Below are 24,589 nucleotides of genomic sequence, written 5' to 3' on the forward strand. Positions count from 1 at the left end.
ATATAAATGTGTACAAAGTTAATTTATTGCATTAATAAAGCTCTTTAAACTACAAAATGTTACAGTAAAGTGTATCTACAACATTCTCAAATGCTACTAAAAATATGGTCTAGAACTTGGGTGATGGCTTACTCCTAAAAACAGGAGCGACAGCGCACCGCCTGGCCTTCCGCAGCGACAGTGAGCAGGTCATGCTTACAGCCATCCAGCGTCCCCTCCGCTTCCTGTCGGGCGGCGCCGGGCGAGGCGTCCGTGTCCGGTGGTTGCCTTCCTTCAGGTTGTGTAACACTGCTTCACTAGCCAGCCGTGCGTTCCTGAGTTTAAACCTCTACAGCCACCGCTGCTGCTGCTCAGCGGCCTGATGTTGGGAACATCCGGGGTTCAGCTCGGCCTTGGCAGCGCAGCTTTGTCCAGGGGGGAACCTGGCAAAGTGACCGACCCTTAGACACAGTTCACAGTCACCAAGCCCTGGCAGAGGCCTAGAAATTTAGGAGTCGCTCTCGCTCAGTACCTTTGTATCGCTCTTGAGTGGCACAGCTTTTGGCTTTATTTGTTGAAGGGCCTGTGGGGGAAAAGAATACTCTTCAGTTACTGCGGGAGCCAAGGTGCAGCTCAGATTTTCCTTTCCAGGAGACTCACGGAACCAGTTTCTCTGCCCCAGAGAGGAAAGCAAGCCCCTCTTCTCAGCCCTCTAGTCCAGCACAAAGTCATAAATCAAGGCCGCAGCCGTGTTCCCTGAGCCGCGGGTCACTTAGTGGCAGTGGCCACAGACGTCGCCAGCTGACAAGGACAGTCCCCCCGTGCGGGCAGCGTCAGCAAGGGCCACGCTGCTCCCGCGAGGTGGGCGTGGGCCTGGCCGTAGAGCAGGGCTTCAGGTGTGACCTGGGCCCCTCTGTGCAGGCAGAGCAAGCAGTGAGACCATGCACTAGCTGGCCGGTCATCAGTCAGCAGACTCTGCTCCTCTCGGAATTTTTTTACCCCGTGTTACTTGTCAGATGCCCATTAGCACGGAAGGATGCTTTAGGGTAGCTTTCCCCCTAGTAACACGCTTCCCCCCGTCTCCTGCCCCCTGTTAAAACTAAGAACGCTCACCTATGTAACTGAGCAAGACTGGGAGGAATATCAACCCGTGCGTGGCGCCCAGCAGGACCATGGCCAAATACATCCTGAAGTAAAAGATCTGGAAAATCTGAGATTTGGCAAAAGCCAACACCACAATCCCTCCAAATTTTGTAAGTGTGATTCCACTGAATACCTAAAAGAGAAGAGCGTGTGAGAGCCCGCTGGTACCCGTCTGTCGGAACTGAGCCCTTTCCCTGCAGGGATTTCTCGTATTCAAGGAGGCGATGGTGGCGCGGGCACCCTGGTGGGGGCTGCAGTCTCCCTGTGTCTTTACGAGGCTGAGCGGGCTCGGTATGAATGAGTGCAAGGCTGTGCGCTCTGCACCGGCACTGCCTCCTGTCTGCAGACACATGTCTGTCTCAGGTGCACACGACTTTTAAGTATCCAAAAGTGTTCGGAAACAAAAGTTTTAGCTTTCCCTCCCTAATGTTCTATTCCACAGAGGAGAAGGGACTGGCGGCCAGGCTAACCAGGGACAGAGCTGAACCGGGAGATGCTGCAGACGTCAGCTCCACACTGCACCCTGGGCTCTGGAGCCTGTGCCGCGTGCAGCTCCTGCAGATCTGACTTCTCGTGGTTTCCCGACTTCAGCCACGGAGTCACACCCACCGGTGCCGCTCTGCAGGACTGCAGGCCGGTGCCAGGTGCACCTGCTCCAGGAACTGCCAGGAGCTTGGCCTCGTTGGCAGCTGCTTTCTAAAGCACGTCTCCGACTTTCAGTTCCTCCTCGGGAGAGTCGTCCCAGCCCTGGGCGCGCCCTGTGCGGGATACTCACAGAGCTGCCCATGTGAGCGAGCGCCTCCTCTGCGCGGGCCACACGGCTTCCTTTGGCACTCACTGTGAACGCTCTGGTTATGTGGCTGCAGAACTCCACGGAGATGCCACAGCTCTGAAATAAAGTGCTTCCCTCAGCGGGGCTCTTGCCCGTCACCATCCTAATTGGCAGCAGGATGCTTTGAGACCCCACCTCCCCCTCCCAGCACGGCCTGTGCCGCCTGTGCCCCCAGTGCCCCCGGGTCCTAGGGCGTGTGTGCATCTGGTAGGGGAGGTGCCAAAGCCTCCCAGCCACAGCTGGCCCTGCCCAGCCTGCACGCTGTCGTCACTCCTGGCTGTCCCCACCCCGGCCCCACGGGACTCCCAGCTGGATGTGCACCTATCACCTCTGGAATGCTCACAGCTGCAAGACTGTCACTTAACTATCAAAAAGGACCCAGCCACTGGGGACTGGGCAGACAGCCCCGGGGGAGGGCAATATTCTGGATCAACAGTGAACGCCCTTAGGCTGCACTCTGCCCTGTCCCTGGAGGGTAATAAAGCAGTGCCCAGGCTAGCCCTGGTAGCACGCTTCTGCTGTCGGGGCACTAGGACTCAGCACCTGAGCTGCCCGGAAGGGGATAATTATCAGACAGCAACGCGCTTTCTCCCACCTCTCCCTGTGCTCCGACAGCCACAGCTGGACCTGGGATTTTGCCCCATTTTAGGGTTTCTGTGGACACCATGACCCAGTTCCTATGAGTGACGGAGAAGCCAGGGGCTGAGGACAGCCAGGGACTCACCATCACCAGGTTGACCAAGGACACCGCATTCAGGCTAATGCCCCACAGCCACATGACCCCAAACATGTTGACCAAGATCATGGTGATGGTGACACACATGATGACCGCAGACCAGAGCTCACAGCCCAGGAGCACCACAGCCACTACGAACACCGCTCCCAGGGACACGCCGAGGTTGAAGACAGCATCATCCAGAATGGTCAGGTACTGTTCGTAGAAGACGTAGAACACGCTGCGGAGGAGAGGGGAGCTTCCGTCAGGGCCCCCAGCGCCTGCCCTGGGCGACCCTGGCGGAGAACGCCCTGGCCGTGTGCCAGCCCCGCCCCAGTCATGCCACGGACTCTGTGGGGGCCACTCGGCCGCACGTGTGTTTCCTGCGAGGTTTTTGCTTGCCAGTCCAATCTGTCACTTCAGAGACCCAGGCTAACAAGTCCCGGTCTCTCCCAAGAACAGCTCGGAACAGGCCCCGCCAAAGCTAAGCAGCGCTTCCCAGGAATCAGGACACCTGCTCTGCGGCTTCTTCTTTTTTTTTTTTTTGACAGGCAGAGTTAGAGAGAGAGAGAGAGAGAGAGAGAGAGAGAGAGAAAGGTCTTCCTTTCCGTTGGTTAGCCCCCAAAATGGCCGCTATGGCTGGCACACCGCGCTGATCCGAAGCCAGGAGCCAGGTGCTTCCTCCCAGTCTCCCATGCAGGTGCAGGGCCCAAGCACTTGGGCCATCCTCCACTGCCTTCCTGGGCTACAGCAGAGAGCTGGACTGGAAGAGGGGCAACCGGGACAGAATCCGGTGCCTAGACCTGGACTAGAACCCGGTGTGCCGGCGCCACAGGCAGAGGATTAGCCTAGTGAGCCATGGTGCCGGCCGTCTGCAGCTTCTTCCACAGAAAACCCGGCTCTCCTTTAAGCAAGCTTATGGTGGTGGTTAAAACAATTTTTTTTTTTTTTTTTGACAGGCAGAGTGGATAGTGAGAGAGAGACAGAGAGAAAGGTCTTCCTTTTTGTCGTTGGTTCACCCTCCAATGGCCGCTGCGGCCGGCGCATCTCGCTGATCGAAGCCAGGAGCCAGGTGCTTCTCCTGGTCTCCCATGCGGGTGCAGGGCCCAAGCACTTGGGCCATCCTCCACTGCACTCCCGGGCCACAGCAGAGAGCTGGCCTGGAAGAGGGGCAACCGGGACAGAATCCGGTGCCCCAACTGGGACTAGAACCTGGTGTGCCGGCGCCGCAAGGCGGAGGATTAGCCTGTTAAGCCACGGCGCCGGCTCTAAAACAACTTTTTTTAAATCACTTGTTTCTTCTACCTTTTAGTATTCTCCAAAATCAGTACATAATATTATATGGAAAATCATACATAATATCCTCTTGCCAGGGCGGGACAAAAAACAGGGAATAAATAAGAGCATTCTACCCAAAAGCACTGAGCAGGCGGGGACACATGGGTGTCAGTGTCGCTGGCTGAGGATGTGGGCTCGGCCCTCTCTGTGTGGCCTCTGGGGGCTGCTTCCCCGTGGGTCTCCTTTAGGAGGGGACGGCGGGGACCAAGTTCGGTGACTGGCCTCTTTCCCTTGAACTGCTTCCCCTGTGCGCAGAACGGAAGCTGGGGGTCGGCCTCCCACCGAGACTCCCCCCTACCTGTAGGGGAACACCCGGCGATGGCTGCCCTTCAGGCCCATGGTGGCGGTGGCGTTCCCGGCTACCAGCTGGGCTTTCTTCATGGCGTCGATGAAGTCGGCTGAGGTCTGCAGCACGGTGTGGTAGGTCATGAAGTACGTGGCCCCGATCCTGGTGCCGTTGTCCAGGATGTTGACTGCCGTGCTGTAAGCAGCATGTCCCCTGGGCACAGAGACCAGGCGTCAGAGAGGCAGCTCCCAGCCAGACGCCCACAGCAGCTGAGCCCTGGCAGCTCAGTGAAGTCACGCGGCCCCGGTTCGCGGGTGGCACCCAGCTGGACCCGTCGGGGATGAGGCAGCCTCCGGACCAGGGAGCAAGGCAGGCGTCAGCCCGCTCTCGCCCACTCGGGCCTCACTGCATCTGTTTGGTGCGAGGCGGCTGGTGCTCCTGAAGTAGCCGGCGGCACTTACCCTTTGCCACACTTGGGGTTGGGGTTGTCGGACAGGAACATGGGCAGGAATCTCATGAAGTCCTCCCCCTGAGGCCTCTGCTTGCCCTCTGGGGTGAGCGGCCTGCAGCGGACGCAGGCAGGGTCCACCACTGGCGGAGACACGAGGGAGGAGCCGCGTTAAGAGGAACAGGCTTCCGATGGTGTTTTTAAATAAAAGCATGAAAAAAAAATACTACAAAGGGAGGGAATTCTCCCGAAATCTCTCCCCTTATCCAGAAACTTCCACCCCCCGTGGTTCCACTGCTTGCTGAGTCTGACACACTGCTAGCACCTCAGGCAGACTCAAGAGAGCCTGCTCAGGGCTGACCACGACTGGTGTCATCCGAGGCCAGGGCTCGCACGTGTTAGGAGAATTCCAGACTTCCAACACTCCTACAACACCGGGCGGCAACAGTGACAAACAGGACAGCCAAGGCCAGAGCCAGTCAGAGCAATGGGTGTGGTCAGGGCAAGACGAGGACCCGAATCTGGGAGCCGGAGTCCCCTGCGTGGGCCGTGTGCAGCCTGCAGCCCCACGGGGTGCAGGGACGGGAACACGTGGCAGCTCGCACACGTGGCGAGGTAGGGGAGCGTGGTGAGGTAGGGGAGCGTGGCGAGGGGTGGAAGACCCAGCACGGGCACGAACTGAGGAGAGATGCAAACACTTAGTGAATGCCAAGGCCACGGTGTTCCGGGAGGAAGGGAGCAGCGGGGTGGGAGCGACGGTACCTGAGGCGTTGCAGAACTGCTCCGTGACGTTGGAGACCCGGCAGCAAGACGACTGCGGCTTCACCCAATCGAAGTAATCATCGATCCAGGAGGAGGGCGCGAAGCCGATGCGGGTGCTGGGGAAAGGAGGAAGCGATGGCCGCCTTGCTCCACGCGGAGGACGCCTCCCGCTTCAGACCGTCCCGACGTCCCCCCCTAGTCGCCCAGTGCTGCCAGCCCAGAGAGACGTGCGCTAGAGCCCCTGGCACTGGATCAGGCCCCTGAGAAGCAGCGCTCAGGCCAGCCGAGACTGAACACGGGCTTTGAAAGGAGCCCCGAGAGAGGGGCGAGGCGGTACTGACTAGTTGTCCAGCTGGGCCGCGTTGAATATCTGCTGCACCACGGAGTCGTTGTCGCAGCCCAGGCCGCCGCACACCATGTTCTGCCCCTGCAGGGAGGTGTAGTCGTGCCCTTCCTCCAGGACAAAGTACACGGGCGGCCCCGCATGCAGGTACTGCCCGAGGGACTTGAAATAATCCACCACGTAGGAGTCCTGCAAGACAGACCGAAGGACGGCGGGGGTCTAAACGCTCTGAGGACAAACGAGATGAGGACCACGAGGAATTCAGAGGGGCCAGGCTGCCCGACACCGCCGGCCTGCACTCAGGACTCCCGGCACAGCCAGGGCATCCCCTTCCCCCACCTCCCGTCCATGGCCAGGAGGGCGCCTCACAAGGCCAGGGGCTCTCAGTCCATGGCTGTGCCCTGAGGGCGGTCTGGAAGCTCCTAATGCCGGAGCAGCCCACGGGCCTCGCGATACAGCAGCTCCCGTTAAAAGCCAGGGAGCCTGTGTGCGTCTGCATTTCCAGGCAGGTGTCGGCTGGAAACACTCAAGAGCATGCTCTGAAAACTCACTCGTCGCCAGCCACATAGCCGCATTAAAGACAGGGCCTTACGTCAGGCATCGAGAGAGACTGATCCAATCCAATTTCCACCTTGTTCAGGACTGCGATGCTGAACGAGAGAACGCCCACAAATACCGCTACCTGGAAGAAAAAGTGCTTGTTCAAGTCACAACAAGCTGAGGGGCAGAAAAGAAATCTTGAACACATGCAAAAAAGCAGGATTTTTCTAAACCGAAAAGCAAGTTTACATAACGTGCCGAGACGACAGGGAGTACGGGGTAGTGTCTGGGCCACAGTATCCAGAGCCAAAATTCGTGGGTGCGAATCCCAGCCTTGTACTTAGAGTTCAAAGGCCCTGCGCCTGGCTTCTACTCCTTCGTCAGGAAAAATAACAGACTTGTTACATCAGATAGCAGCATGGATTCCATAAGAAAACCCACGGGTGATCCAGACTTCAGCATCGTTCCCAACTGATACTCACTGTTCCAGGTACCACTATTGCTTCGTACTATCATCAGACATGAACTTACGTTTTCTTAGTAGAGAAGTGACAGATGATCACTGCTGGCTACATCTGGTCCATATAAAGTCCCTGCACGGAATGCGGGTGACTGGGAGGGGGGCTGGGGACACTGCAAGACCTCTGGGTGGTGATGGGACACTTCTGCACATGGGCTGTGGAGATTTTAACGGAAAAGGGCCACACACTGCCCAACACCATCCTCAAATGTTCTTAAACCTTAGTCTGCAGGGACGGTGCTGTGGCGCAGTAGGCTAAGCCTCTGCCTGCGATGCTGGCATCCTACATGGGCATCGGTTCAAGTCCCAGCTGCTTTTCTTCTAATACAGCTCTCTGTTAATGGCCTGGAAAAGCAGTGGAAGATAGCCCAAGTGCTTGGGCCCCTGTACACATGTGGGAGACCTGGAAGAAGCTCTAGGCTCCTGGCTTCAAATTGGCTTAGGTCCAGCCATTGCAGCCATTTGGGGAGTAAAACAGTGATGGGAGACCTTTCTTTTCTTTTTACAGATTTATTTATGGACTTGAGAGGCAGAGCTACAGATAGACAGAGGGAGAGATAGAGATCTTCCATCCATTGGTTCACTCCCCAGATGGCCACAACGGCTGGAGCTGGGCCAATCTGAAGCCAGGACCCAGAAGCTTCTTGCGGGTCTCCTATGCAGGAACAGGGCCCAAGCACACAGGCCATCCTCCACTGTTTTCCTAGGCCGTGGCAGGGAGCTGGGTCAGAAGAGGAGCAGCTGGCATAGGAACCGGTGCTCATATGGGATGCCAGCGCTGCAGACAGGTGTTCAGCCCACTATGCCACAGCGCTGGCCCCATGGAAGACCTTTCTCTCTCTCTCTCCCCCTCTCTGTTACTCTACCTCTCAAATAGTAAAATCTTTTTCTAAAAAAACCCTAAAACATAAGAGATGATCAAGTCAAAACAAGGTAAGCACATTGGAAAGCATGTGCTTAGATAAAGCATAGCTGAAATTTTTTTTTTTTTTTTTAAAGATTTGTTCATTATTTATTTGAAAGGAAGGGAGAGAGAGATTTCATCTGGTGGTTCACTCCCCATATAGCTTCAATGGCCAGAGCTGGGCTAGGCTGAGGATGGCCCAGGCTGAAGCCAGGAGCCTAAAAATCCATCTGGGTCTCCCACATGGGTGCAGGGGCCCAAACACCTGGGCCACCTTCCACTGTTTTTCCCAGGCAATTAGCAGGAGCTAGATCAGACTTCAATCAGTACCCATATGGGATGCTGGTGTCAAAGGCAGTGACTTAACCTGCTGTGCCACAATGCTGGCTCCATTAATATTTATTTAAATTAAAAAAAAAAACTATTTTTACTTATTTATTTCAAAGGCAGAGAGAGAGAGTAGGTTAACCATAAAGCACGTGTAGTAACGTAGACATCACACACGGTGTGCCGGTGTCATAGTCCTGGATTTGATGTGGGAGTACATTTAGGTACAATCAACCACTGGAGGAAACTGGGGGAAGGGAACTGGGTTCCTCACTGGATTATTTTTGCAGCTCTGGGAATCTACTTATTTTGAAATAAAAAATGTAAAGAACTGTTGCTTACACTGATAAAAATCTCACTAGAAAAATATTTCAAGTTTTTGTACCTATATAAATAGGTACAAAATTTTAATTTTTTTTAAAAAGTGGTAGCTTAGTAGGCTAAGCTTCCACCTGTGGTGATGGCTTCCCATATGGGTGCCTGTTCGAGTCCTGGCTGCTCTACTTCTGATCCAGCTCTTTGCTTATGGTCTGAAAGCAGTGGTGCAAATCCTTGGGCCTCTGCACTTGCATGGAGACCCAGAAGTAGTTCCTGCCTCCTGGCTTTGCATCCATGTAACTCCAGCCATTGTGGCCATTTGGGGAGTGAACCAGCAAATGGAAGACCTCTCTCTCTCTCTGCCTCTCTGTAGCTCTCCCTTTCAAAGAAATAAATAAATCTTTAAAAATTTATTTTTCACTTTATTTGAAAGGTAAAGAGACAGAACCATCTGCTAGTTCACTCCCCAAAATGCCTGCAACAGCTGAGCCTAGGCCAGACCAAAGCCAGAAGCCTGGTATTCCAACAGGGTCTCCTACACAGCAGGCAGCGACCCATGTACTTAAGCCATCCATCATCTGCTGCTTCCCAGGCTGAGTATCAGCAGGTAGCTGGATCAGAAGTGGAGGAGCTGGGATTTGAACACAGGGACTATGATATGGAATGTGAGTGTACCAAGCAGAGTCTGAAACCACTGCACCAAACATACACACCCAGTATATATCTTTCTTTTCAAAAATATTTATTTATTTGAAAGGCAGAGTGACAGAGAGGAAAAGACAGAAACAGAGACAGAGAGGGAGAGAGAGACAGAGGAAGAGAGAGAGAGATCTTCTGCCTACCTCTTCACTCCCTGCAATGGTCATGGCTAAGCCATATCAAAGCCAGGAGCCAGGAACTCCACCTGAGTGTCTCACATGGGTGGAAAGGACACAAGTACTGGGCCATCATCTGCCGCCTTCCCCGGGGCAATAGCAGGTGCATCAGAAGTGGAGTAGTGGGGCTGGTGTTGTGATGCAATGCGTTAAGCCACTGCCTGCGGCACTGGCGTCCCATATGGGTGTAGCCAGGGCTCAACCAGGTTCTCTGGTATGGAATGCTGACGTCACAGCAGTGGCTTAACCTGCTGTGCCATGACACCTGCCCCCACGTGGATACTCTAACAGCTGTCAGAATGTCCTTCCCCAGCTGTTTCTTAGAAGGCATGTGACAATCCATTTTGGGGAGAAGGAGAAAAACCACAGGCAGGCTCATACCACAATGGGCCGCATCCAGTCCTTCAGCAGAAGTGGGGAATAGGAGTTTTTGAAGAAGCGAAACAAGTAGCTCTCGGAGGCCTGAATGCTCGCCCCAGCCTCGGCGCCCCTGAAGCAGCACAGGATGTCCAGCTGGTTTTTCTGAGGGAACAGAGAAGAGCACAGGTCACGGAACCTGCTCTGGCTGCTTCATCTTGGTCTAGATCAAATCAGAAGGTCTGCAAAATCCTGGCAACAACTTACCTCTTGGCGCTTAATGTCTAATCCCAAAAGACTCACAAAGCAGGTGATCTGGAGGAGGAAGTCAATGAAGACCGCCATCCCCGCAAACAGGGAGAAGGTGTGGACGGCCGGCATCACCGACAGGCCTCCTGCAAGGGCGAGGGACACTCTTGTCAGCCACCTGATGGCAGAGGACTCCACAGGGCTCGGTGTTCGCGGCCACACGTAGACCCAAGGAGCCAGACAGGCCCGTCCGCACTGTGAACACGGCACAGGGGTCGGGCCAGAGCAGGGAGTGGCGTCTGTAAACTCTCTTCTAAGATCTGTCAGCACCAGACCACGCAGGGGGTTTAAAAACGTGGATTCCTGGGCCAAAGCCCCATCCTACTGAAAACAAGGTGTATCACTAAAATCTGCGAACTGCTCACACAGGCCGTCCCTTCTGGGCCGCCCAAAGAGAAGGACAGGGATTCCCATCCAGTACGTCAACAACTTTAGTCTCCCAGGTGAGTTACCGTAAGAAGCAATCTACAGTCAGACGAGGGTGCTCCAAGTCAAAGGGGCTAGGCTAAGATTCAACTTGCAACCTGGCAGCCCATTGGCCAGGGGATCCTGTTGGGCCCACACTACTTTGATGCATTTTAGGACCAAAAACTAAGCAGCCGAAATGTACTTAATGTTATTTTACACAAAAATCCAGATACACAATGTGGTTTCGAGGGGATAAGAAAAGTCAGCGCCGGCAGCCATGGGCTGAGCACACGTCACGGCCTCTCTGGATGGGACACACACGTGTGGGGTGCACTCCCGCTGACCGCCAAGGGCAGTCCAGCCTTGGGGCACGGTGTCAGCTGCTGTTGTCATCACACAGGCTCTGCTTTTCTTCTATCAGAGATGAAGAGATAACTCCAGGGTGCATCCGTGTCCATCAGAAGGTCCCAGATAACAGCCGCGGGTTCCACAAGCACGAGGCTTTGTGGAAATGAGCGATGACATGCTGATGCGGTGTGTGTATGTGTGTGGACGGGATACCGCCTCGATGTGTGTGTGTGTGTGTGTATGAGACACCGCCTCAATGTGTGTGTGTGTGTGTATGGGATACCGCCTCGTGTGTGTGTGTGTGTGTGTATGGGATACCGCCTCGTGTGTGTGTGTGTGGACGGGATACCGCCTCGATCATTCAACAGCCTGTAAAAGCTGACCTGGCAGCCACAGGCCATCCTGTCTGTGCTTGTGGACCCCAGGTCCTGTTTGGATGGAGGGGTTCTAATCCAGCCTCCCCTATGGAGGACACAGATGCTTTTCCCTTACTGCAGCACAGAGATGGGCAGGCAGCCCCGCTGCCACATCTATTTGGTGATTCTTCCAGACACAAGTTAGATAGAAATGTGAATTTTTGTCCCAGTTCCTTCCTGCTCCTTGTACTGAGGTTCAAGGACCTCTGCTCATGCAGGAAGCTGCTTTTCCAAGGATCGTCCACCCATGGAACCAGCAGCAGGGCATCGGGCACGCCGACACCTGTGGAGTTGGGAGTGGCCACCTAGTGCCTTGTGTTGAGACGGATTCTGCACTATGCTACAGGCCATTTTTCAAACACTAACATTGACCAGGGCACCCAAAGGGGAGATGACAAGAGCTACAGGGTCTGTCATCCTGAACCCCAACATCAACAGTGCTCTGAAACTCAACATGAGAAAGAAGACACCCGCAAAATGACACCCCACATACTGCTAGCAATGTTTCTTGTGGTCCAGTCGGTGACACTTTCCAATGAGGGAACAAAGCTGAAAAGCGGAGGCAGCACAAAGGGGCATCCTCTGACACCCAGCTCGGCACACGACGGGACACACAGAATGGAAAGTGTAGTTACCTAAGAAAAATGCTACCGTCTCGGCGAAGGAGGACAGGAAGATGCTAGGGGCTACTTCTCCCAGGACCCTGCCCAGCTGCTGGTCCAGGGTTTCCCCTTGAAGACGTTCATCTCTCTTGAGAAAAACAAGAAGTAAAAGCAACATTAACGTCTCTCAATAACAAGGCTACCTACGTTAACTCAATAGGAAAGAAAAAAGATGGTTGAATAACAGTGGCTTCTAAGCACATACATTTTGGCAAATGTAAGTTCTCATATTAATTTATTCGCAGTATTGCTGAACTACTGCTCTAGGTTCCGGGTGAGAAATGCGAGGAAAGACTGGAGCGTGTTATCTAAAACTACCTGGGACACCAAGTAACACCTACACGCCACGGAGCCTCTGAGGCAGGGGCCGCATGACGCCGCCCGAGACCACTTTCTCCATTAGCGGGCTGTGTGCTGGCCGCCTGCCTCTTCGGTGGCACCTCTACACACAGCACATCTGCCATTCTGCACGCTACACTGAGGACCGTTTTAGCAGCAGTCATTCCCAAAACAGTTTCCAAAAGTGTGGGATAGCCATTTTTGTGCACGTGTAAAATAGGCATTAATTAAAACCAAATTGTCACTTGATGTCTATGCTGCCAGCCAGAGGGAAGAGTGAATTTCTTGGTCCCCACAGATGCAGAACAAGTCACGGAGCTCAAGGGGCCCCACGGGGAAAGGATACAAAGCCCCTCATGCCCTCACTCATGAGCGTGGAGCTGAACACTGCGCACAGAGCCAGGCGCTGGGACGGGGACCGAGTGCCATGAGAACACGCACACACACCTGGTAGGTCTGCACCAGAATGAAGATGTTGTCCACCCCGACAGCCAGCACCAGGAATGGGATGACTTCGATCACGATGAGGGTCAAAGGGATCCCAATGTAGCTGAAGATGCCCAAGGAGCAGGCCACCGAGCTCAGCACAATCAGGATGCCTGTGATGCCCAGGGAGACTTTTGAATCCACCTGAGAGAGGCAAGCAAGCAGAGAGGCCCATCAGAGGGGCTTCTGTCCTCACTTTTACTTCCTTATAGGGGCACATGCCGCCCAGAGTTAGGAGTACGATTCCCAGTTCAAGAGGTGTGGAAAAATGTCGAGGGCTTCCCTAGGAACACAGTTCACGAGCTTGTGTTGTTAGCTGACAGAACAGACAAGTGAGAAAAAGCTGGATGGAAATACACTTTAAATCAAAAAACTGGTCCTGAAGAAAACAGACGCAGGAAACCAACATTACACACCATGAAAATATAGGAACTCACGACAGTTTAGAAGTAGAAGCAAAACAGGACAACAAGCTGTACTGAGGCATTTCCCCGGACACACACACACGACGCACCGAGCCCCCACCTACCAGAAGCCTGCGGCAGCTTTTGATGTGCCCCAAGGCCAGAGAAATATACAGAAACATGATGGCGTAGCTAATGACGACGGTGAAGATGTCGCTGTTACTTTCACGATCTAGTTCATCTTCAATACTGCGCTCGGCAGTGAAAGAGATGGTCAGGTTTGGATTCTTGTAGTTTTTCACAAAATTAATAAATCTGAAGAGTAAGCCAAATTTCATATTTTCAGTGAAAGCTTAGTAACACCTAAGGAAGAGATGTTTCCTGCACTTTCCCAACACAGAGGCCACACTGCACGTGGGCCTTCTACACTGCACACCAGAATGTGAGACACTCCCGGGCAACGGCCACAGTTCCACACACACATGCTGAATTTTCTACTGCTTAACCCAGGTTTAGAACAAGTCTAAAAGTGCTTCAGGCTCTGTTTCTAAGTGAAGTATACCATAATGAAGATATAAACTCATGGAACAAAACTGAAAAACTTTTACAGATTCAACACAATATCCACTGGAATCCCAGATGACTTCTTTGTAGGAACTGACAAGGTGACTCTAAAATTATATGGAATTACACAAGGCCTACACAACAGCTAAATATTCTTTTTTGGGGCTGGCATTGTGGTATGGCGAGTTGGGCTGCTGCTTGCAATGCCAGCATCCCATGTGGGCACTGGTTCAAGTCCTGGCTGTTCCACTTCCCAACCAGCTCCCTGCTGATGTGCCTGGTGGAGCAGCAGAGGATGGCCCAAGAGTTTGGGCTTTTGCTCCCATGTGGGAGACCCAGATGAGGCTCTTGACTTTGGCCTCACCCAACCTGGTTGTTACAGCCGTGTGGGGAGTGCAGCAGCAGATGGAGACTCTCTCTCCTCTCTCTCTCTCTCTCTCTGTAGTTCTGCCTTTGAAATCAATAAATAAATCTTTAAAAAGTAAATAAGTAAAAAAAAAAATCCCTTTTTCAAGAACAAGAACACTTTCTCAATTTCAAAACTTTCTAAAAGGGGGCTGGCACTGTGGCATAGTAGGCTGTAGTGCCTCCGTCTGTAGTGCCACCATCCCATCTGGGTGCCAGTTTATGTCCCAGTTACACCTCTGGTTATGGCCTGGGAAAGCAGTGGAAAATGGTTCAAGCACTTGGGCCCCTGCACCCAAGTGGGAGACCTGGAAGAAACTCCTGGCTCCTGGCTTTAGGTCGGCTCAGCTCTGGCTGTTGTGTCCATTTGGGGAGTGAACCAGAGGATGGAAGACCTTTCTCTGTCTCTCCCTGTCTCTGTCTATAACTCTGCCTCTGAAATAAATAAACAAAAATCTTAAAAAAAAAAAAACTTCCTAAAAAACAACAGTAATCAAGACATTGTGTAATACCAGCACAAGGACAGACATAAGATAAATGGGACATTTAGGGGCCAGTGCTGTGGCACAGTAGGTAAAGCTGCTGCCTTTGACGCCAGCATCCCATATGGGCACCGGTTAGGGTCATGGTTGCTCCTCTTCCAATCCATATCCCTGCTAATGCACCTGTAGAAGCAGCATAAGATGGCCCAAGTGCTTAGGCCCCTGCAGCCACATTGGAGACCCTGAAGAAGTTGCTGGCTCCTGGCTTTGTACCGCTCCTCCTCTGGCCTCTGCGACCATTTGGGGAGTGATGGAAGACCTCTCTCTAACTCTGACTTTCAAATAAATAAATAAATCTTTAATAGGAACAATCAGCATGCTCTTGCTGTTAGAAGAAAATACATATTGTGCATAAATACTTTTGCATTCTTCTTCAGGAGTACCTGTTTAAATCACATGTTTATAGATGAATTTGTTTATAGATTTCTTTTTAGCATCACTAGTGTCAAGCGGAAGCAACCACCCTAACTTGGTCAGTGTGGAGTGATCTTCCAGTGCTTGCAGAGATTCCCCCCGCCCCCCCCTCCTCCCCTAGCGAGGACAGCCTACGTGATCCTGCCAGTGACTCACTCTTTTTCCCAGGCCTTGGCCCTCTGGAGCTTCTCTGTATCATTATAGTAATTACTGACAGGGAAGGTAATCACGAGGGCGGTGGCATTGTTGTAGTTTTGATCTAGAAAGGAAAATAGGACATCAAAAAGCAGATTACAAGGGTGCAGAAGGTCAGATAAATTCAAGGAGAAAAATCAGAACACAACTGAGCTGCCTCTGATCTACACTGGAGCTACAAACGGCAGCTCTGCTCTCGGAACAAAGCAGCAGCGGGCTATAATGTTCTGTACGTTCTACCTGAGGGGTGCACACTTGTCACTCAGGAAGAGTCAACTTGATTTAACTACACAGTATGCTCACGGTGGAAATTTCAAACACAGCAGAAAACTGATCAGTGGAAAGGCATTCCTTCTTTGTCCAATCCCTATCCCCGCCGTGAGTCCCCTCCTAACACTGTGGCCGTCTGTGAATCTCTCGAGAGATACCCCATGCACACAGAGCAAACAGGACTCCTCCTCTTCCCTTCTTACACACACAGGAACAGAAGGCGCCGCACGTGGCATCGACAGACTCTGTGTCTTGCACACTGCGCCATCTGAGCACCTCGCCAGCTTCCTTCTCTTTTTTCTGCTGAGAGTATTTTCTGGTGTAATGTAACCAATCCCCAACAGCTGGAGGGTTGTGCAGCTTTTTTTGCTATTACAAAGAATAATCTATAAATAACTCTGATGTGTAAAATATATATTTATAATCAATTCTTACAATCACTAAATAAAAAACATGCGTTTTTATTTTGATAAATTCTCTCAAATTGCCCTCCAAAGAGAGTGTACTATTTTTCATTCCTTTGTTCAATAAGATATTTATGGAGATCTACTTTGAGCCGGGCTGTATTTTAGGACAATGGATGTTCTAATGAACAAGATAGAGGAATCCCTGTCTTTCTACATTCTAGTAATCAACTGACATTTCCACTGCAGTGGACAATGTCCCATATTTTCACCGACACAGTGGTCTATCCAACTCTTAGGCTCTCGCCGATCCACTAGGTAGAAACACCGGTGAGAGAATACTCTCACTAACAGGCAGATGTTTCCTCCTAGACACTGAGTGTCATGGGAATCTCTTAGCTTTCACACGGCCTCACCCACTGTTCTCACGGGTTGTTTACTCTTTATATAGTAAGGAAACGTTATCTGGCAAGTCTATTAATATGTTTTGTCTGGTTTCTTGTTTCTTTTTAACTGCATGTCTGTTCTTCACATATGAACTTCAAATTTTTATGTAGCCAAGTTCCTCTGCTGGAACTCTGGTGGCTGCTGGGTTTCATGGCTTAGAAATGCCCCTGCCATTTTAAGATTACTTAAAACGTTTTCCCCTGTATTTTCTTCCAGTTCTTTAACAGGGTTGCTTCTTGTATCTCGATATTTGATCCATGTGATGTTTATTTTGGCAGAAGGAGTAAGGCAGAGATCAAATAGAATTTTCTCCCTACGGCCAGCTGTTGACTCCACTGCTCTCCCATCGATGGGAAATGGTGTTATGTAATGTAATGTAATGTAAAGTTATGTTATGTTATATTATGTTATGTTATATTATGTAACGTTATGTTTGTTATGTTATGTTATGTTATATTATTATGACAGAACACATTTTAAATACAAATCCCAACTTCTCCCCTGCTACCGAGTAAGGAGAAAACCCTTCTGGCTTCTTCACTGGCTAAAGAAAAACCGGCTGAGCCTCTGTTTGGGCTTCAGATGCCACAGGTGTCTGATGAATCACCACGCCCTCTTATCTAGCACAGTCTTTCCCAAGGTGTGTCCCAGGAACCAGCAAAGGGCAAACCAACTGCCCTTCCCAATAGCCAAGTGCCCACACTCTTAACTGACTAATTCAAAAGAAAAATCAATCCATCTACTTTGCTTCCCCCGCACTCCACTCACTCTTCCTCTCCCCCACTGGAGGGGCTGGTTCTTAACCTGCGGTCCAGGGACTGACCACCTGGAGTTCTACAGGTGAGCTTCCCAGGCCGGGGACCTCTTTGGCACTGGACAACGTGTGTGGCTGAGTGCAACTGCATTATTCCGGGGAGACGTCCTCAGCTTCTCTGAGGCCAGTGTGACCTCAGAAAGGTGAACATAGCCCACTGCTTTTAAATACAGAATAAAACCCACAGCTAGGTGAGGTACCACATTTGGCATTCATGACATAGGGAATTAACAATCTTCCTAATTACCACTGAGTATGAATGACACAATGGAACAGGACAAGTAAACACATCTCTTACTTACCATCATAGCCTCCTAACACAAGCCACGGGAACACTGGACCACCAAACGTGCCCAGACAAGGATCATGGAGCAAACTTGTATCATTCAGAGAGGCAGGAACCCTGCCAGAAAGTTTAGAAAACCTCCAGTTAGAACAATTCTCGAGACACCACAGGCCTAACCATTTACACAATAAACACTTAATGAGGCAGACGGTATTCTGAGCCCAATGTGGTCCCCAAGGTTCTTTTGCCTAGTAACTCAACAGCTGCCTTTGGGGGCTCAGAAACACTGGGCCAGGGGAAGGCAGATCCAGGCCTGGGCCATCAATAGCAGATGGTGCACGAGGCTGTGTGGGCAGATGAGGCAGCAAATGACACGAGGGCAAACCAACTCCAAAAGCAGAGACCTGATCAGATCTCTACACACAAGGGGACTTCACCGGGGGGGGGGGGGGGGGGCGCGTGGACAAGAGGGTGCGCCGTCCCATGAATGACAGTGGTGGAGGACAGGGGAGTGGGACAGTCAGAAAACAGGCACGTGAGACGGGATGAGAGCCAGAGGACGGCAATTAGGGGAACGGCGAGCAGTTCTGTCCTGGAGCTTCGGGCACCCAGGAAGCGGCTACTGAAGGAGGGAACAGGCCCGGAGAGGGTAAAGGACAGATGATGCGGATCAAAGGACTCAGTGAAGTCGTTAGAATTTTGATGCCAGAGGCACTGGGGAATAAAGAGATTTCCGGGAAAGGGAGGGGGCGAGCTATTTTACAAATATAACTCAGGTGAAAAAAGGGAAGACAGTATGGAAGTGGGAAAGCAGCAGGAAACAAGGGGGCAGGCACGCGGGGCAGAGGTTAAGATGCCGCTTGGTAGGAGCCAGCTCTGTGGCACAGTGGGCTGAGCTGCTGCCTGCAACATGGGCATCCTATATCAGAGTGCTGGCTCGAGTCTTGGCTGTTCTGCTTCTGATCCAGCTAAAGCACCTGGGACGGCAGCAGCAGATGACTCCAGTACTTGGACTCCTGCTACCCATGTGGGAGATGTGGATGGTCAGCTCATCTGTCTCCCTTTCACATGAAACAAAGAAGGAAAAAGAGAAAGAAAAAAAAGAGAAAAACAGAAAGCAAGAAGCGCAACCAGAAGGTCTGTGCAGTGGCCCAGCTGGAGGCACCCGGCAGCAGATGAGCCCTGCCCAGGGCAGTGGCACCTGACGGTAGATCCTTGGTAGAACTCCACTGGGTGTTTGGGGAGGTTCCTGCATATAACCCACCCTTCAGGGCTGCTGGGCAGTGGTGGTTTACGCTCTGGAGGTCAGTCATTTGCAGTAAGAGGCCGAGCACTTAATCCACAGCCCCCCTCTGCCTCCATGTGACAGCTTGGAGAGATCATCCAGAGGTTAAAACCACGAGGATGGCATGAGGCCAGGAGGAGGAGGAGAGGCTCAGGGAGGAAGCTGCGCGTTTGAGGAACTGGTGGATGTCAATGCGAGTAAATGACACGGTGGGAAAGTGGCAGGTCTGTGCTCAGTTCTGGGTGGACAGAGACTGCCATTCCCGCAGGACCTGCAGGTGGAAAAGCCCAGGAAAAGTGCGAAGGCGAGGAAAGAGGTGAGAGCTAGGGATGGGCCCAGGCTCACACAGGACCCACGTCAGCGTGACTACACACCACACATGCATTCCGTATTTTGTTTCAGATTTCCTGTGGCTCCCCTGACTGTTTACCCTCTCCAGAAGGCTGGTTTACGGGGCAGGCATGTGGGCTAGTGGTTGGGACAGCCACATCCTATACTGAGTGCCTGGGTTTGCAACCTGATTCCAGCTTCCTGCCAACATGTACCCTGGGAGGCAGTAGGTAATGGCTCAAGTACTTGAGTCCATGTGGAAGAGCTGCACCGAATTCCTGACACCTGGCTTTGGCCTAGCCCAGCCCCGGAGGTTGTGGGCATTTGAGGAGTCAATCAATAGATAGCAGATCTCTGTCTCTGCCTTTCAAATGAAATGAATTAGAAACAATTATGAGCGTAACTCAAGGTTTTGGAGGCGACACCCTTGCGACAGAGTAAACATGGCCCAGCTGCCTGAAGACACAGTCCAGAAGCACACAGCACTCCAGGTCACGGGAGACCCGAGAAGCAGAAGCCAGAGAGCTCAGCTCTTGAGACGTGCTCAGTGCAGCAATGCACTCAGCGACCACAAGGAATTGCTTCTCGGCACAAAGAACAAACAGCCACTGTGGCTGGGCGACTGAGCAAACAGTCCCCGGGCCAGATCCAAGGCACTCGGGGACAGCAGGCCTGTCTGTGTTATGCTGCTCTTGGGGACACGCCTCGAGATCTCTAAAGGCCTCAAGATCCCCTCGTCGGTGACCCAGACACACTTCCCTTGGTGACTAATCCCCACTGGGAGTGCGCTCTGCCCAGCCGGACATTCCTCCTTAGGGAGGCGGCTACAGGGCCCTGCAGGTAAAACTGCACGCTCACACACTCCCACGGCTTCAGGGGCGCAGGCTGTGCGTTTGGAACACGATTTGCTATCGTGATACGTGACTATATCTGAAAGGCAAGAACTCTCATGATCGACTTCTAGCGTCAGCTCCTAGGGGTGGATGTGGTTATGAAACTGAGTGCTACGCTCCAGCCGTGAATTAAAGGATGAACAATACCATGCTGTTCCTGGATCCCCCGCCACAGAAACTTCCACCCCAGGGCTCTGGCGCTTGCTGCTTGTTCTGCTTGGAACACTTTCCCTGGGATATCCATGTGCTCCCTCCTTTTCTTTCCCCTTTTCCACTCTAAAGCAATACACCCCCATCTTACTTTTCTTCTTATGGTACTCATCTCTACCAACGTAAGTGTGTATATTTATTTATTTATTACCTGTCTCCCTTAATCGGATGTGGGGGCCGGCACTGTGGCGTAATAGGCTAAGCCTCTGCCTGCAGCGCTGGCATCCTGTAGGGGTGCTGGTTCTAGTCCTGGCTACTCCACTTCCGGTCCGGCTCTGTGCTATGGCCTGGGAAAGCAGTAGAAGATGGCCCAAGTGTTTGGGCCCCTGCACCTGCATAGGAGACCTGAAAGAAGCTCCTGGCTCCTGGCTTTGGATCGGCACAGCTCCAGCCGCTGTGGTCATTTGGGAGGTGAACCAGAGGATAGAACTTTGTCTCTACCTCTCTAGTCTGTAACTTTATTTCTCAAACAAATAAATAAAATAAAAATCTTAAAAAAATTTAAAAAAAGATGCAAGCCTGGCAGGGCAGGTCTTGGTCTGTTTGTTCACTGCTGGGTCTCTAACCCCTTGGATCATGTAGCGCTCAAGTATGGGCAGGGGCATTGACTACTGTCATGTACTCACCGCACACAGTAGAGAAAGTGCGTGTGGTAATCGGCGTACACAAAGAAGTCGTCCCCTTGCTCGTGGTCCAGCATGGAATGGCTGTTCTGGAAGTAGTTTAACACGCTCAGGATGGTGCAGTTCTTGTTATATGGTGAGAGAGGGGCCAAGCAGATGTCTTGCAGTGTCACAGTCTCGTTGTTGTAGGATGCAGTAATGTCTTCAATGGCTGTCTGCAAGTCAAGAACCTGGAAGACGATTGTAAAAATAAGCAGACCCAGTAACGAGCCGGACTTCTCTTAGATGCTGACTGAGCAGCACTGCCCTTGGGGTCAAAGACAAGGAGTTCCAGGATCCCCTCCAGATACTGAGCTCCAAGGATGCTCGAGTGCTTTCGGTTCGATGCTGTAGCACTGGCACATGACTGCACACACGCTCTTGCATGATTAAAGCTGTATTGTTTAGGGAATGACAAGGAAAAAAGTCTGAAGTGTTCAGTACAGGCACCACTTTTTCTCCCAGTATTTTCTCTCTGTGGACGCGGTGCCTGTTGTAAGCAGGGCTAGCTGCATTTGGGGAAAACCATTCCTAAGATGAGGGAGAGGACAAAAGCATGTTACGGTAAAACAGTGGTAAAGCCCAAGGCCCACTCTTACAGAAAACCGGGATGAAGATCCTGGCTAGAGGCATCTAAAGATGAGGAGGGGGCACCCTGACCAGACAGGGGTCAGGACACAAGACCGTCTCCCTGCTCCTCTTCTCCAGCAGCAAGGCCCCAGAGGGGGAGACCGGGGCAAGGTGCTGGGCTTCCCGGCACTCCTTGGCCGACAGCAAGCCTCCTAGCCCCCCGGCTGTGCGCAGCCGCTACTGATGGGTACCCCCATCCTCCCTGATGGAGAACATGCTCCCGGGAGCCAAGGGCTGTGCTGTGCACCTGCTGCAGCGAGCTGGTTGCTGGGTGAAGATGTGATTCAAGCATGGGATCATTTGGATGTTTTTCAAGGTTTCAGACTTCCTATACCAAGAGTAACACCTACAGGAAAAACCAGACGAGTGTGCAGTAGTCCATTAAAAAAGAAGCATCTAGCTTCCACACAGGCCCCGCTCTCCAGGGCCACTGTGACAAGGGATAGGAATAGAGGGTTCAGGCGCCTTTGTAAAAGACACACTTGGATCTCGTCAGAAACTCAGGCTGGGAGCCTGGGCTCGGGTCACCTGCGAGGTGGATCGGAGCGATCCCCTGGCTCCCTTCCCAGTCCCCAGGATAGCGCGAAAGGCATCCTTCCTTCGAGTCCTCACACATTACTTTCAGCTATCTGGGAAAACAATCCACAAATTCCTAACGTGAATTTCTCATTACTACACCCTGCTCCAACAGAGTACCGACGCGTGACTCCTCTTATGCCCAGCGCACTTTCAAGGACAAGGCAAGACCTGCTGCCTGGAGCCAACACGAGGAGGGCCACAGCACATTTTTCAAGGTCAACACCTATCACTCACTTTCTTGAAAAGCAAGGTCAAAGCACCCCTTTAATGTTACATTTTATACTTCAACATTCAGCCCCAAATCCACATTAAGTAGAACTGGTCAACAAACCCCAGGTCCCCCAGGCTGACTTATTTTTGTGCACAGCAGGTTACCTGGTGCAAAATCTGTTTGTCGAGCGGTGGTCCAAAGGGCACGTCAGCACCCGAGGGGTACGGCTGGTAGGTGTGCTTGTTGGTGTGGGGGGCTCGGATGATGAGCTGCTCGGTCCGGAAGAAAGGCCCAAAGTGCGCGTCAAAGTACTCTTTGTCCAGGCGGGCCTGGCTGCTGGGCGCTGACCACAGGTCGACGGGGTTGGTGGTGACCCGGACATACACCAGGCCTGAAGAACACGCGGCGATGAAAACGAGCGAGAAGAAGATGACGCAGCCGGGGTTTCGGACACAGAAGGATCCCCAGCGAGTGAAGAGTCGCCTCAGACAGCCCTCAAATGCTGCCCCCAGCAGGTCGCAGCAGGACGCCTCCCCTGGAAGGGCGGGAGAGGAAGGGAGGGTGGAGGTTAAGAGCCAAGCCATTCCTGAAAGTCGGAACAGGGAAAGCATTAGCTAGAGGCACGTGCCAGGAACCGAGCCCGTCTGTGGCTATGCACAGGTATCCCCCCACCCACCCCCCGGCTAGGGATCTGCTCAAGGAAGCCACATGGGAGCCTCGGAGAGGCCAAGCTGTCTGCCACCTGTCCCTCCCCAGCCTGCTACTCCTTCTACACTAGCGCCATCGTGGCTCCTGTCCTCATCCGTAGTTACCTCCCGGCTACTGTTAAGTACTCGGTTCTGATCTGTGCCGCAAAGGCGAAGAGCCGCCTGTGCCTCCATCAGGGCTGCCCTCGGCCCCACCTCCCCCAGAACTGGCTGAGTAACTGAAGTTCGCAGGCCAACACCACCTTAGCGTACGCACGAGCACGCCTACCTTTGTCACTGGCGTTAACAGAGAAAGCTATGTTGCTATCAATGGGAGTGTACTCAGAAACAAAGTACCGCTTTCTGAAAAATAAAAGCAAACGCGGACATTAGCGGGCTTCTGCACAGTGAGGCTGTCACGCTGATGGTTCCATCAACAGCCTGCTCTCGGCAAGTCTTTCTCCTCTCCACCCGTAGCCTTCGTCCCCCCTAAGCCTCCTTGCTCTGCGTCTCTCTGATCACCAGTCTCAGGAGGAAATTTAAGAAAGTATTTTTAAAAATTCGTAAAAGATGATTTCCCTTTGTGGCCCCCACAGACATTGGAAACGTTTAGGTCCTTTAAAACACACTGGCCTCGCCAGCAGCAACAGGCCCCCGACGGGCCGACTTCTTGCATTCTAACAGCACTCGCCATGGAAGGAAGTCTGGTTTCTCACCCACAAGCCTGATCCCAGGGTGAGCCTGGGCTGAGCATGGAGGAGACACAGGAGCCAACCGGAAGGACTCCGAGTGGCCCAAACCGGAAACGCTTGAGCGACAAAACAAATGCCAGTATCGGACAAGACCCCACCGAATAAATAACAAGTCCCTGATATAAATAACAGAGCAAATGCCAGAGGGAGGAGGAAGGGGGAGCCCTCGGTACGGTTAGTAATACACAGCGAATGGGGAAAACCCAACGTCACCACGCGGCCGATGCCACAGTGGAGACTGTCGCAGATGGGGGCTGCCGATGACGCTGGAATCAGTGGGTGACGATGTGAGGAGCAATGAAGGACAAGCACAGTCTCAGAGCACCTCCCCTGGAAAGACTTCCAGTTACCAAGGGAAAACCAGCAACATCACAGCGGACGCTCCCCGGACCACGTGACCCAGGGAACCGCTACCAGGGAGGACACATCCTGCCACCAAGCACCCGTGGAGTGATGCGCCGAGAAAGAGACAGCGGCACACCTGTGACACTCTTGCCAAAACATCAGAGGAAGCCAAGCTGAAGGACACGCTACACAATCAGGAGTGGCATGGCCACAGAAGAAAGGCACTGAGGGACTGTCACAGGCTGGGGGAGACCAACGAACCCCAAAGTGAATATACATGGGACCCCGAAACAGAAAAAAGGCATCCGAGGGAAACCTGGTGCCACGTGAATGAAGCTTGTACTTTAACAAGTAGCATCACACCAATGTTATCTTCATGGTTTTCATGATTATACTACGAGTGCTGTACAATGTTACCTTAGAGGAGGTTAGCTAAGGATAGACACGTAAATCATCATTTGCAACTTCTTGGTAAATCTAAGATTTCAAAAGTTAAAAGCAAACAAACAAACAAACACCTACTGTCTTAAAGCAAATGCAAGTACCTAAAAGGACCAGAGTACTACATTCACTGAGATTTGACTTTCCAAAGAATGGGTAGTTAAT

The 24,589-nt window shown here is 52.3% G+C and overlaps 1 protein-coding gene across 3 annotated transcripts in view; it reads right to left on the bottom strand.

Moving 5' to 3' along the window:
- Positions 1–7: 7 nt before the first annotated feature.
- The window catches only part of NPC1 (NPC intracellular cholesterol transporter 1), a 50,861-nt gene continuing 26,279 nt past the window's right edge, over positions 8–24,589 (bottom strand). Inside the window, exons 7-26 of one of the 3 annotated variants that reach the window (XM_062201473.1) lie at positions 23,176–23,249; positions 22,365–22,735; positions 20,745–20,971; positions 17,417–17,517; positions 15,141–15,243; positions 13,185–13,374; positions 12,617–12,799; positions 11,804–11,918; positions 9,955–10,082; positions 9,712–9,852; positions 6,439–6,528; positions 5,845–6,035; positions 5,504–5,619; positions 4,755–4,884; positions 4,306–4,506; positions 2,679–2,910; positions 1,898–2,011; positions 1,093–1,255; positions 512–562; positions 8–422 (exon numbers count right to left, since the gene is read on the bottom strand). In XM_062201473.1, the coding sequence (XP_062057457.1) occupies positions 382–422; positions 512–562; positions 1,093–1,255; positions 1,898–2,011; positions 2,679–2,910; positions 4,306–4,506; positions 4,755–4,884; positions 5,504–5,619; positions 5,845–6,035; positions 6,439–6,528; positions 9,712–9,852; positions 9,955–10,082; positions 11,804–11,918; positions 12,617–12,799; positions 13,185–13,374; positions 15,141–15,243; positions 17,417–17,517; positions 20,745–20,971; positions 22,365–22,735; positions 23,176–23,249 (2,962 nt within the window). In that variant the 3' untranslated portion in view covers positions 8–381. Of the gene's footprint in view, positions 563–1,092; positions 1,256–1,897; positions 2,012–2,678; positions 2,911–4,305; positions 4,507–4,754; positions 4,885–5,503; positions 5,620–5,844; positions 6,036–6,438; positions 6,529–9,711; positions 9,853–9,954; positions 10,083–11,803; positions 11,919–12,616; positions 12,800–13,184; positions 13,375–15,140; positions 15,244–17,416; positions 17,518–20,744; positions 20,972–22,364; positions 22,787–23,175; positions 23,250–24,589 lie in introns of all 3 variants that reach the window. The other 2 variants (XM_062201472.1, XM_062201474.1) reach the window with 2 other exon arrangements.

This window comes from Lepus europaeus, chromosome 9 (assembly GCF_033115175.1).
Source record: "Lepus europaeus isolate LE1 chromosome 9, mLepTim1.pri, whole genome shotgun sequence".
Lineage (NCBI taxonomy): Eukaryota > Metazoa > Chordata > Mammalia > Lagomorpha > Leporidae > Lepus > Lepus europaeus.